The following is a 12,136-nucleotide window of genomic DNA, read 5'->3' as shown; positions in this document are numbered from 1 at the left end:
ATTTAACCCCCAATTTCTTCAAAACAAAACCAGTATCTTATTTACTAAATCTGTAAACCATTCTACCATTAATATACTGAATGCATCATTTCCAATGCTATTTTTAAAAAGCAAATACATTTGTTTCTTACTTTGGTTTATGATAGGAAACTCAAATCCTAAACACATGGATCCCCAGCAAAAATGGATACATAAGTGACAGCAGGTTCACCGGTATACCAGAATTTGGAGTTATATATGGATATGAGCACAGTTCTTCATAGTTATAATAGAAATTTTCAGAGATCTTCTTCTCTACCACTTCTTTTTTCTTCTTCTTCACTGGTTCTGGGGGTTTTTCTGGTTCTGGTGGTAGTTCTTCTTCTTCTGGATTTCAAAAATGCCATCATAAAAACTATACATATACATATATACATATACATACATACATACATACATACATACATACATACATATATACATATACATATACATATACATACATACATACACACACACACACACACACACACACACTGCTGAGAAAGAAACATCCATTTTAAAAACAATTCTAGTGGACTCCTCAATGTTGTCTGTGCTTGGTTGTTTGCTTACACACGTTGCATTACCAACTAGATAACGGTGTTCAAAGCACTCCATGGCATGGGTCCGGAGTACCTCAGGGAACATCTGCTGCCGGCATCAAGCTCCCTGCGCCCTGTGCGTTCCCACAGAGAGGGCCTCCTCAGGGTGCCACCGATCAGAGAATGTCGATTGGTGGCCCCCAGGGGGAGAGCCTTCTCTGTGGGCGCTCCGGAGCTGTGGAATCAGCTACCGGTAGAGCTCCGGATGGCGCCCGATCTTCGCTCCTTTCGTCGCGATCTTAAGACATTTCTGTTTGTACAAGCTGGCCTAGCCTGATGGGGATTGCTGGGGTTGTTTTATCTTTGTCTTTTAATTTTTCTTGGGGTTTTTAGCGCTGTATTTCCATTGTTTTTAACTAGGGCAATTGTTTAATCTTTTTTTTAATGTTTGTATCTGCTATTTTATTCTGCCCTGTGAACCGCCCTGAGTCCTCAGGGAGAAGGGCGGTATATAAATGTTATTAAATTAAATTAAATTAAATTAATTATCAGTGTTACTGAGTACTGTATTTTCTGGAGAGGAACTGCTGGCTAGACAGGAATTAACACCAGACACACAATCAAGCAGAAAACAATACCCTAATCAAGAAACTACCAAAGATAAAACCACACCACTATAAACACTGGCACGGCAAGTTACTGTATAAACAGGGAACAAACTGATGTAGCACTGATGTTACCCTAGTTGGGCAATGAAAAGTCTCCAAGCAAAAAAATCAAGCTCAGACAGCATCAAGGACTCCACGGTTCAACTATGAGCTACACACGTATATTCTCTTCCATTGGAACAAATCTAATCTCAGGTGCCTGGAGCAGAGATCACTGGAATGAAGGGAAACCCTGAGATAACTATGCAGTCTCAACAACAATGGATTTGAATTTCATTGACATATAAGTCTGGACTACAAGAGACAATGTCTAATGATCATAAGATTTCAAAAGAAAGAAAGAAATGATAAAAGGAGATCACATAGCATTAAGAATTAATCAGTAAGCAGAGATCAGTTATGGAAGTAGTTTACATTTCAATCTTAGATGTGCTTATGCAAAAATAAATCCCATTGCTTTTCAGAAGGCTTCTTTCTAAAGAAGCATACATGCAATACAACTGCAATCTTAGTCCTAAGAGATCTGCTATGCCAAGAAAACTGTTATTCTAATTTGTGAATTTATCCCAATCTATAAGATTATTAGTGACTGTGACAAGAGTAAGATAATCAAACTATAAGCAAACCACATGCAACAAAATAGCTTCATATGAATAATAAGGTACTGAGCCTTCAGGCAATTTTTCATGCTGAGATCAAACGTGACAACTAATGCAATAGCAAGCAAACAGCACTCCTAACTAGTACTGATGAGATTACCTAGTTAGGGTAATGAAACGTCTGCAAGAAAGCAAGCAAGCTCAAAGAGCACCAAGGACCCCTCATTTCAACCCTGAGCTATAAATATCGCAATAACAAGCAACATGATGCAGGTAAGTCCCCAGTTTAAGAACAAGTTCTGTTCCCAAAATCTGTCCTTACATAATACTGTATAAATAGAATTGCTTAATGGACTTGAACCATTGCCTATTTAACTTGAAGCTTTGTGAGTTTAATTTGAATTTTGCTACAATTAGGCTCCATTTTTAACAATGTCATCCTTAAATCAGAACATTCTTAACCTGGGGACTTGCTGTACTCATAATTTTGGTTATCTTCTGAACTCCCAAACTAATGAAATATTTCAAATAATTTAAGGTTTAAAATATTTTAAATGGCTGAAATTTTGGGAAAATGCGTATATGATCTTTTGTGGCTTGCAAGACGTTTATGTATGAAATCTTAGAAATAAGCTCACTGAAATCTTGCCGGATTTAGAAGTCTTGTAAGATTTTTACCATCTTTAAAACAACTGATAAAACACTTGCCACCCGAAATAATACTTGAACCGAGAGGCTCGGGTATAATCAAGCAAATGTGGCTACATAATAAAAAGAGTTTCTTTGGGCCAGTTATGCAACACAAAGCAGCACAAGTCATAGCAATTAATTTCTGACAAAGAAAAAATTGAGACTACAAATTACTTTAAGATAGATTGATTATTGATTGATTAGACCTCTATGGCTGCATGGGGGAAGAGCAAGGCCTTCATGGCTCTCTGTAAGGCTAACAGGGTAAAGGTCCCTTAGATCTCAGATGTTATGCTGTTCCAAAGTGCTGAAGCAGCTACCAAGAAGATCCCACCAAGTGGCAACATTTAAGAGAGGTGACCTGGGACTTCTCCACAGGATGTAAACTAGTAGGACAGGCAAATGCTAGGCAGATCAAGAATAAATGCTTAAATCCCAGGTGTAAATTTGATTACCTACTTTTTCATTACTTAGCTTATGAAAATAATTGCACAAAAGAGCCAAATGGAGGGAATGTATAAAAATACACTTTTTCAAGTCCACAGATTGCTAACAACACCCACCTTCACTTGCAGCACTTCCTGCATCCTCATAATCATCTTGAACTAACTTTTCTTCTTCTTCTCCTTCTGGAGATGATTTCGTTTCTAGAAATAAATAAGAAAATTATGTATATGTATAGTATATATTAACACACAAACACACAGAGAGATTTTCCGGTTGCCTTTCAGCCCAAAGGGAGTCCTAAAGTGCCTTATATTGGAAAACATTAAACAATGAAAAAGTTTAAAACAATTTTCACATGCAGAAAAGCATGAGTGGCAAAATATTTTTAAAGACATAGAAAAGGCTCATGTACTTAAAGTCATTCAACAACTCATGTTAGTATTGGCTTGTTTTCTTTAGAAAAATTATTGTACAAACCGAAGTGCCATCGCAGAAAAAGTTCTGTCACAGACTTAGAACAATACAACTTCACTTGGTAGTGTGTCCTAGGAATAGCAATGTTAAAATGTTTTATCTGCTTTGCTTGAAAATAAAAAAAATCTATGCTTAATGGACCTAGTCAATGCACATCTGAGAGCAAGACAGATAAAAAACAAAGCACAACATGATCCTAGCATAAGCTGTCTAGGTCCACCAACACAACAAAAATGAAAGCAATTTAGCTTTTTGAATTTTTCTGAAACTAAATAGATTTACAGGATAAAGCCACAAACTAGCAGCTCTATTATCATCCGTTTACAAATGATTCTTAAAGTACAGCAATGGTATATCTTTATTTTAGCAGCCATGTCTCTTGAAATGGCACTTCTTGTAATAATTGGTTAGGAACACTCACCAGCTGATGCTTCTTTGATCTCTTCCTGCTGCTGTTCTGCTACAGTTGGTACCTCTTCTGATTTTTCACTTTTATCTGTAAGCAATATCACAAATATTTAAATATGCCTTTAATAGGGCACATTTTGATCATCTAAACCACAAATTCTACATTTAACTGTCCAATTTGTCCTATGCAGCATAGAGATATATATCTTAATTTTATATCTACATTATTAGTCATATTAATGGAACTTTTTAAAATCAGTTTTCAGTCAAGATGAAGGATTTCTGACAACAAAATCATTAGTGTAGTGAAAACTTTTATTCATAAGATATTACATATTTAGAAAAATATAATCATCCTTATTTTCAAACACAGAAATTGAATATTAACACATTTGCATTAACAATTTATATATTTATAAATTTTTTAATCACAATGTGATTTTAGTGCATAACATGAATTTACACATATTCACCGCTTTACTAATTGTTTTTTTATTGAAAAGTTTTACAGTACATTTTATCTTTAACAATCCCCCCCTCCCTCCACCCACCCCTACCTAACCCTCCCTATCCCTCCCCCCCATTCCCCCCTCCTCCCCCCCCCGACTTCCCAGAGCTAAGTACAGGGTATAAAAACAAAGAACAATCATAAGCATCCATATGCTAACAACAATAAACTATTAAGTCTATTGCACTCTAGCTCATATAAAATAACAAGCAATACTAATATTACATAAAAAGGAAAGAAAGGAAAAAAAGAAAACTTATTCAAATGCTAGGTGAAACTTTTTAGTCCCATATTTGTTCTGGATATAATCAATCCACTTTTTCCACTCCATAATATAACGTTCTTGCGAATGATCTTTCAAATAAGCCGAAATCTTTGCCATTTCCGCCAGGTCAGAAACTTTTAGAGTCCATTTCTTCTATAGTCGGCAGTTCCTCCTTTTTCCAATATTGACCTATTAAGAGTCTTGCTGCTGTGATTAAATTCAACATCAACTTAATGTCCACAACAGTAGCATCTGTAATTATGCCCAATAAAAACAATTGCGGACAAAACTTTATCCTTTGCTTGAAGATCTTCTGCATATTCCACCAAATTTTTATCCAAAAAGCCTTAACCCTTTTACAGGTCCACCATATATGAAAATACGTTGCATCTTCGCCACCACATCTCCAACATTTAGGTTGATAGTTCGGATACATACTTGCAAGCTTTTTAGGATCTAAATGCCATCTATAAAACATTTTATAAAAGTTCTCTCTTAGGTTTTGGGCTTGCATAAATTTTACGTTCCTCACCCAAATCTTTTCCCGCGTGTCCACTGTAATAACTTCTTGAATATTCTGAGCCCATTTTATCATACAGTCTTTAACAAGTTCTGTTTCTGAGTCAATATCTATCAATGCAAGATAAATCCGTTTGATATGTGCTGGACCCTGATTTCTAATTTGTTTTACCAGATTTTCATCAGTCATTGAGAAACCAATTTTCTGGTCTTCTTTCCAACTGGCACGTAGTTGACCATATTGAAACCAAGTTTGAACGATCTTCTCATCTCGCAAAAGATTGTACGGCTTCAAACACCAGACGTTCCTCTCCAAACTTAAGATCTCCTTGTACGTAGTTACATCATGTTTGAAGCCAACATTTATGTTTTCTATTGCATGTTTCGGGATTGCCCACAACGGCATCTTGTAGTCTAACTTATGTCTATACTTCTTCCAAACTTCAACAATGCCTATCTTAAAATATGCACTTTAAACACATTATCTACCTTCTTATCATATAACAAATATGCATGCCAGCCAAATAACAAGTCGTGGCCCTCAAGATTTAATAATCTCCCTTGTGTCAAATTAATCCAATCACTTATTCCTGACAACGCAGCAGCTTCATAATATAATGTAAGATTGGGCATTTTAAGACCACCTCTTTCACGCATATCCTGCATAATCTTAAGTTTAACTCGTGGCCTTTTCCCTGCCCATACAAATTTATTGATACCCCGTTGCCATTCTTCCAGATTAGAGTCTTTTTTAAGAATTGGTATCATTTGAAATAAAAATAAAAATTTAGGCAGGACATTCATTTTCACTGCTGCAATTCTTCCCAGTAAAGACAATTGCAATTTTTCCCAGCTCTCCAATTCTTTTTGAATTTTTCCCCATAACTTTTCATAATTATTTTTATATAACTTTGCATTTGAGGGTGACAAATACACCCCCCAAATATTTAACCCTTTTAACAATCTCAAATCCAGTTAATCCTTCCAAAAGGGCCTTTTGCGATACTGTCATGTTTTTGGCTAAAATTTTTGTTTTTTGTACATTAACCTTAAATCCAGAAACCTTCCCATATTGCATTATCATCTCTATCAGGTCCACAACAGAGTTTTCTGGCTGGGTCACCGTAACAACCAGATCGTCTGCAAACGCCCTCAGTCTATAATCCTGATCTCTAATTTGAATACCCTTAATTTTTTCCGAATTCCGTATTTTTATCAATAATATCTCCAATGTTAAAACAAATAATAGAGGTGATAACGGACACCCTTGTCTTGTGCCCTTCTCAATATTGCATACTTCAGTCAGACTATTATTTACTATTATTCGGGCAGTTTGCTTTTGATATAATGCCCTAATTGATTGTAAAAATTTATCCCCAAAATTCATTTTATCTAGAACTTTCATCAGAAATTGCCAATCCAGTTGATCAAAAGCTTTTTCAGCATCTAGAAAGATTAACGCCGCAGGGATCTGGTTGTTCCTTTCCAAAAACTCCACCACATCAACTATATGCCTCACATTGTTTTTCATTTGTCTACCACTGATAAACCCAGTTTGATCCCCATGAATCATCTGTTGCATAACCCTCATCAATCTATTAGCTAAAACCTTAGCAAATATCTTGTAGTCTGTATTTAAAAGTGATATTGGTCTGTAGTTTCTTACTTGGGTAACATCCTCATCTTCCTTCGGAATCAAGGAAATAAAAGCAGTTCTCCAAGACGGAGGCACCCTTCCTTCCCTCTGAATTGTCTGAAACAATTCCCTTAATGGCTTTATCAACTCCAATTATAGATTTTTGTAATAGACCGCAGTCAGTCCGTCCATACCTGGCGCTTTGTCCACCTTCAATTGCTTAATTGCTAAAAGAATTTCTTCATTTGTTATCAATTGATTAATCTCTTCCTTTTCTTTTTGTGTAAGAGCCGGGATGCTAGCATTCTTCAAATATACATCAATATCTGTTTCATTAATCTTATCCTTAACATATAATTTGGAATAAAAGTCCACAAAGGCTTCCTTAATAAGATCCTGCTAAAACACAACCTTGCCTTTATGTTCAATTTTATCTATGTTAGAAGCCCTTTGTTTTTTCCTTAACCTGTAAGCTAACCACCTACCTGGTTTATTGGCATTGCAAAAAGTATTATGCCTAGCAAACCATAAGTTAGTTGCCACCTGATCAGCCATCAACTTATCAAATTGTCCTCTTAACAAATTAATAACCTCTTTAATCTTCACATCCGATGGGTTCAAAATTAGGGCCTTTTCTTTTCCCCTAATTTCATTCTCCAGCTGCTAGAGAACAGAGGATGACGTGTGCCGCTTTAAGACGAGTGAGACAAGAGCAAGAGCAAGACCAGCAGAAAGTTATGGAACCTCCAAAGCGTACTTATAGCGAAGCTGTGGGAGGGGCGCGGCCTAAGGAAGTTAAAGGGGTCCTGGCAGACGTGCTCCAGAAGCTTCGGGATGCCAAGAATGGCGACTAAGTTCCTAACGTGGAATGTTAATGGATTAAACTCACCACAGAAGATAAAGAAAGTTTTTCAATATTTAAAACAATTTAAGACTGATGTTATCTGCTTGCAAGAAACGCATATTAGGGTTATGGACCAAAAGTACTTGTTGAATTCAAGGTTGGGTACGCAATTTATTGCCTCTGCAATGAATAAGAAAAATGGAGTGGTTATTTATGTTAAGAATACTCTGACAGCGGAACTAATTGAAGTAGATAAACAAGGAAGATATGTTATGATAGATTTGCTGTTAGAAGGCAAAAAAACGCTTTTAGTTGGACTGTATGCTCCTAATCAACAACAAGCTGACTTTTATAGTTCACTACATATAAAGATTACCCAGTTGGATTATAAATCTTTTATTTTTATGGGAGATTGGAATGGTGTCTTGGATGTACAGCTGGACAAATCTGTTTTTTTTAAACATGCCCCGAGTCATGCTAGATTGCCTAAATCTTTTTTTGAAATGAAGGATGATCTGGAGTTGCGTGACATTTGGCGAGAAACACATTTACATGAAAAGGATTATACTTTTTTCTCTGATAGACACCAATCTTTCTCTAGGATTGATTTTATATTATTGACTAATGATTTTTTTTCTAGGATTAAGAAGATAAAGATTTGCGCAAGAACTATATCTGACCATAGTCCAGTCTGGTTAGAGATCAACAAGGATAATAGAGATAGGCGCTCCTGGCGCGTAAATGAGAATTTGTTTAGAAATCAGAGAAATGTGGAAGAATGCAAAAAGCAGATGGACTTTTTTGAAATTAATATGAATAAGGATACTTCTATGGACATGGTTTGGGATGCTAGCAAAGCCTATATGAGAGGGGTGTTAATATATATGAATAATAAATACAGATGTAATTTGGAAGTTAGGAGGACCGCTTTACTAATTGTTAGAAGCTAATAGCTTGGTACTTTGAATTCTATGAAACACACAAATACATTTTGAGACTGAACTTCTATATATTAAAGAAATGGTTAAACTGACTTAGTATTTCTTGCACAAAGTTTTTCAGACATAGACATAGACAAACATTTGAAGACATGGGAAATTATTTCCATACATAAAACATGGCAAAAACATTATGATTTTTAAATAGTTTCAGTGAAGAATTCTTTATAAAATAGATTATCAGCCCTCCTTCCATTTGTGTTTTCAGAACTGGTCATGATATCAAGTGGCATTGGTCACATTAGTAGATGATCTCTGGCAGAAGCAGGATGGGTTGCTTCTCTCTGAACTTTCAATAGTTTTTGATACTATCAATCGTGGTATCCTTTCGAACCATTTCCAGGGGTTAGGAATGGGCAGTACTATGCTGTGCTGGTTTTCTTCCTTTCTCCAAGGATGGTTCTACTCAGTCTTGCCTATGGCCCTTGCTTTGCAGGGTGCAGCAGGACTTACCGTAGTATTCTGTTATGATCATAAGATATGCATTTTACCTACTGGCTTCATGTAGATGTTAACTTCTGTTAACATCTACATGAAGCCAGTAGGTAAAATGCATATCTTTTTTTTATTTTAATCCCATTTATATCCCGCCCTTCTCCGAAGACTCAGGGCGGCTTACAATCTAAGCACAAATCAAATGTGCTTAGCAATAGCCTTCATTCTATGTATATGCCTGCTTTTTAGGGCTTCCCCCCCCCCCACCAAGCGGCATTATTACAAAGTCAGCTTATTGCACCCAACAATCTGGGTCCTCATTTTACCTACCTCGGAATGATGGAAGGCTGAGTCAACCTTGAGCCTGGTGGGATGCGAACCTGCAATAATTGCAGGCAGCTGGTGTTACTTAAGGAGGCATTATGATCATGAGACGAATTCATTGAATGATTTGTTTGAGTTTATTGCCCACCTCAGTGGTTAAGAAGGCTTAAATATCAGCATTCTTATGCAAGAGACGTGATGTATTTGAGAGCACTCTAATATACAAGACCTGGATGTCTCTTTGGCTGTCTCATTTTGGTTTAGTATCCATCCTACTGTTAAAAAAGATTTGGGAAACCAAAGTGAGGTTTCAGGATGAAAGTATGATATTGAATTACATAAAAAAAATTTATGAAGATGTGTGTGGACTTTTTGTCTGCTTGGAATATACCAAAGTAAAGGTAATTTGGCACAGACATTTATCCTTATGGAATTACAATCCCATCTTGAAGAATTGTATTCATACTCAACCACTGAATTAGCTGCCCATAGGCATATTGATCAGTACGATTCAGTATGGACAACGATTAACTTGTAATCTAAAAACTAAGCTACTTTACATTGTTTTTCTTATTTTTTATATTTTATACTTTGTGTTTTGCATTTTGTTGTATATTTTGTCTTTTTCTTTCCTCTCTTGTACATTACTGCAACAAAAATTAAAATTTTAAAGCCTAGAGCTTGGTACACCTCAAGGCAGTAACTGCACTTTCTAGGAATGGCACTCATATATATATGCTAACAATTAAATACCAAATGTTGCATTTAGGAAAAGTCAAAAAGCAACAGCAAGAAATGTTAAGCTAAAGCTATCTTGCATTTTTATAGCAAATCTTTCTGGATTCTGCATCCCCCCAAAAGGGAGGAAAAGAGTCGCCAATGTATGTTACCTGATCATGTTTATTAACATTCTCCCCCTTTCAGTTTGAAGATATGATCTCCACAAAGTACTCCATTGACTTTGAAGCCATTTACTATTTCAATAAATGCATTTGCTTGCTTTTACTCTACTAATAAGCAACTCGTTGCTATGAGAAAGGGACACTTTAGGCGGGTGAGGTGTCTCACGGTCAAGGGAAGTCAATTCCAAGAAGTCTTAATAGAGAAAGCGGGAAAGTTACCTTTTGCTTCGTCGCCCTCTTGTTCCCCACTCGGCTCCATTGTAGTTGAGACTGGTTGCTCAGCAACCAAAGACAGGCGCCCGAAGATATCTGGGAAATTGAGTTTTAAAATTGCGCGTGCTTAAGGCGCCTGCGTGGAGCGATAGGCTCCTCGTGGTGGCTTTACTCGGTATTGTCATACAGCGATTCCGTACCTGTAAACTTTGCTTCTGGCGGACATAGGAAGTCATTTTGTAGAGGAAGGAGACGGAAGTGTTAATAAGTGTTCCTTATTATAAGCAGGTTAGGAATGGTGGCGATAAATTGAAGATTGAGGGTTAAAAAGCGAATAAGAATCAGTCTGTAGATTGAAGTCCTCGTTTAACTTTCTAGTTTTGCTGGACTGCAACTCCCATTCATTTGAGATTACGGAAACGCGGAGTCTTGTTTAATTTGGATCAATCCGAAAATAAATGCCTCCGCGTTCAAGAAGTTTACCCTTACAGCATGTTAAAAGAGGGAGCTTGTTGATTTGTTATCTTTGCGATGTACCGCCGACTACCGAAGTCTCCCAGTTTTAACAGTTGCCGAACAGGATAAAAAATACCAACACATTCCTAAAAAAAAAAAAAAAAGGACCGGCTCGTTTATAGTTTCCCATCTCTCACGAGGGTTGCCGCCATTTTCCAGCCGACAGGCTCGTAAACTTCCAAGAGCTGTAATGCAAATGCAGTAATGGGAGAAAGCTGCACCTGTTGATTTCTTCACTCAGTTAAACCTGCTGGAAACTTAAAAGCGGGGCGAGAGGATCAAGCAAATGAACTCATTTCTTCTACAGTTGCCAAAGGCGTGGCCGGTGCAACTCTGCGTTGGCAAATGTATTTTTAATTTTACTAGCCAATAGCAAGTGTAACGCTTTGTGGCAGTTTTCTGCTAGCGACAATTATCAAGTTTTCAAAAAAAAAACCACAACAAACCCAAAACTTGTTTTTGGATTGAAAACATCCAGTAGATAGGATCGGGCCACAATCTTTTGCAAATAGACGCTCAAGTCATAGTCCCCTTGGGCACAGTAAGAGAAGAAATGTGATGGTGTGTGTACCACACACACACACACACCTCTGGTTTAAGTGCCAGTATTCGGGATAAATTTTCAAAGGCGCTACACACGTTTATATAACGCTAAGGTGCAACCTTGTGTGCACATAGCCGCCAAATCCATCAAATTTCTCAAACTGCTCGTGTAAGGCGACCTTAGGTGGAAAGGAGAGGAAATAAGGGATGTCGTGAACAGAAATTAATTGGCACCAAATGTAACAGTTGGATCCAGAGAGTTTGCGACCCGTTGCCTTACGTGATTCTATCTAGAGTTAAGTGGCGGGTGGCTTCGCTCTAACCGAGACAAGCGAGCTAATTTAATAACCGCGGTCCAGTTCATATTATACGTCGTGAGAACACCGCCGGCGTAGGAGAAGCAAGCGAGGACGGTGCTATTGCATCCAATCTTGCTTGCTACCTTCTCCGCCGTCGGGCTAGCTGTACCTGGAAGAGATTAAAAGACGGCGCCCTTTGGTCTGATCCAGCAGAGGTCTCTGCTCACGCTTTCCCAGCGAGCTTCAGGGAAGGAGGGAGCCTTGGGGCAAGCGCGGCACCTGCAG

General features: G+C 37.4%; 1 protein-coding gene across 1 annotated transcript in view; it reads right to left on the bottom strand.

Annotated features, from left to right (window-relative positions):
- The window catches only part of CFAP44 (cilia and flagella associated protein 44), a gene marked incomplete at its 5' end in the record, with an annotated part of 67,814 nt that extends 64,425 nt beyond the window's left edge, over window positions 1–3,389 (bottom strand). The window contains 3 exons of the mRNA XM_083362613.1: window positions 192–366; window positions 3,084–3,167; window positions 3,380–3,389. Coding sequence (XP_083218739.1) covers window positions 192–366; window positions 3,084–3,167; window positions 3,380–3,389 — 269 coding nt within the window. The remainder of the gene's footprint in view (window positions 1–191; window positions 367–3,083; window positions 3,168–3,379) is intronic.
- Between the last annotated feature and the right edge of the window lie 8,747 nt (window positions 3,390–12,136).

The sequence above is a fragment of the Vipera ursinii genome, assembly GCF_947247035.1.
Source record: "Vipera ursinii genome assembly, chromosome: 4".
Lineage (NCBI taxonomy): Eukaryota > Metazoa > Chordata > Lepidosauria > Squamata > Viperidae > Vipera > Vipera ursinii.
Note: the sequence above shows the minus strand (reverse complement) of the source record. Positions and strands in the feature narration are given on the sequence as shown.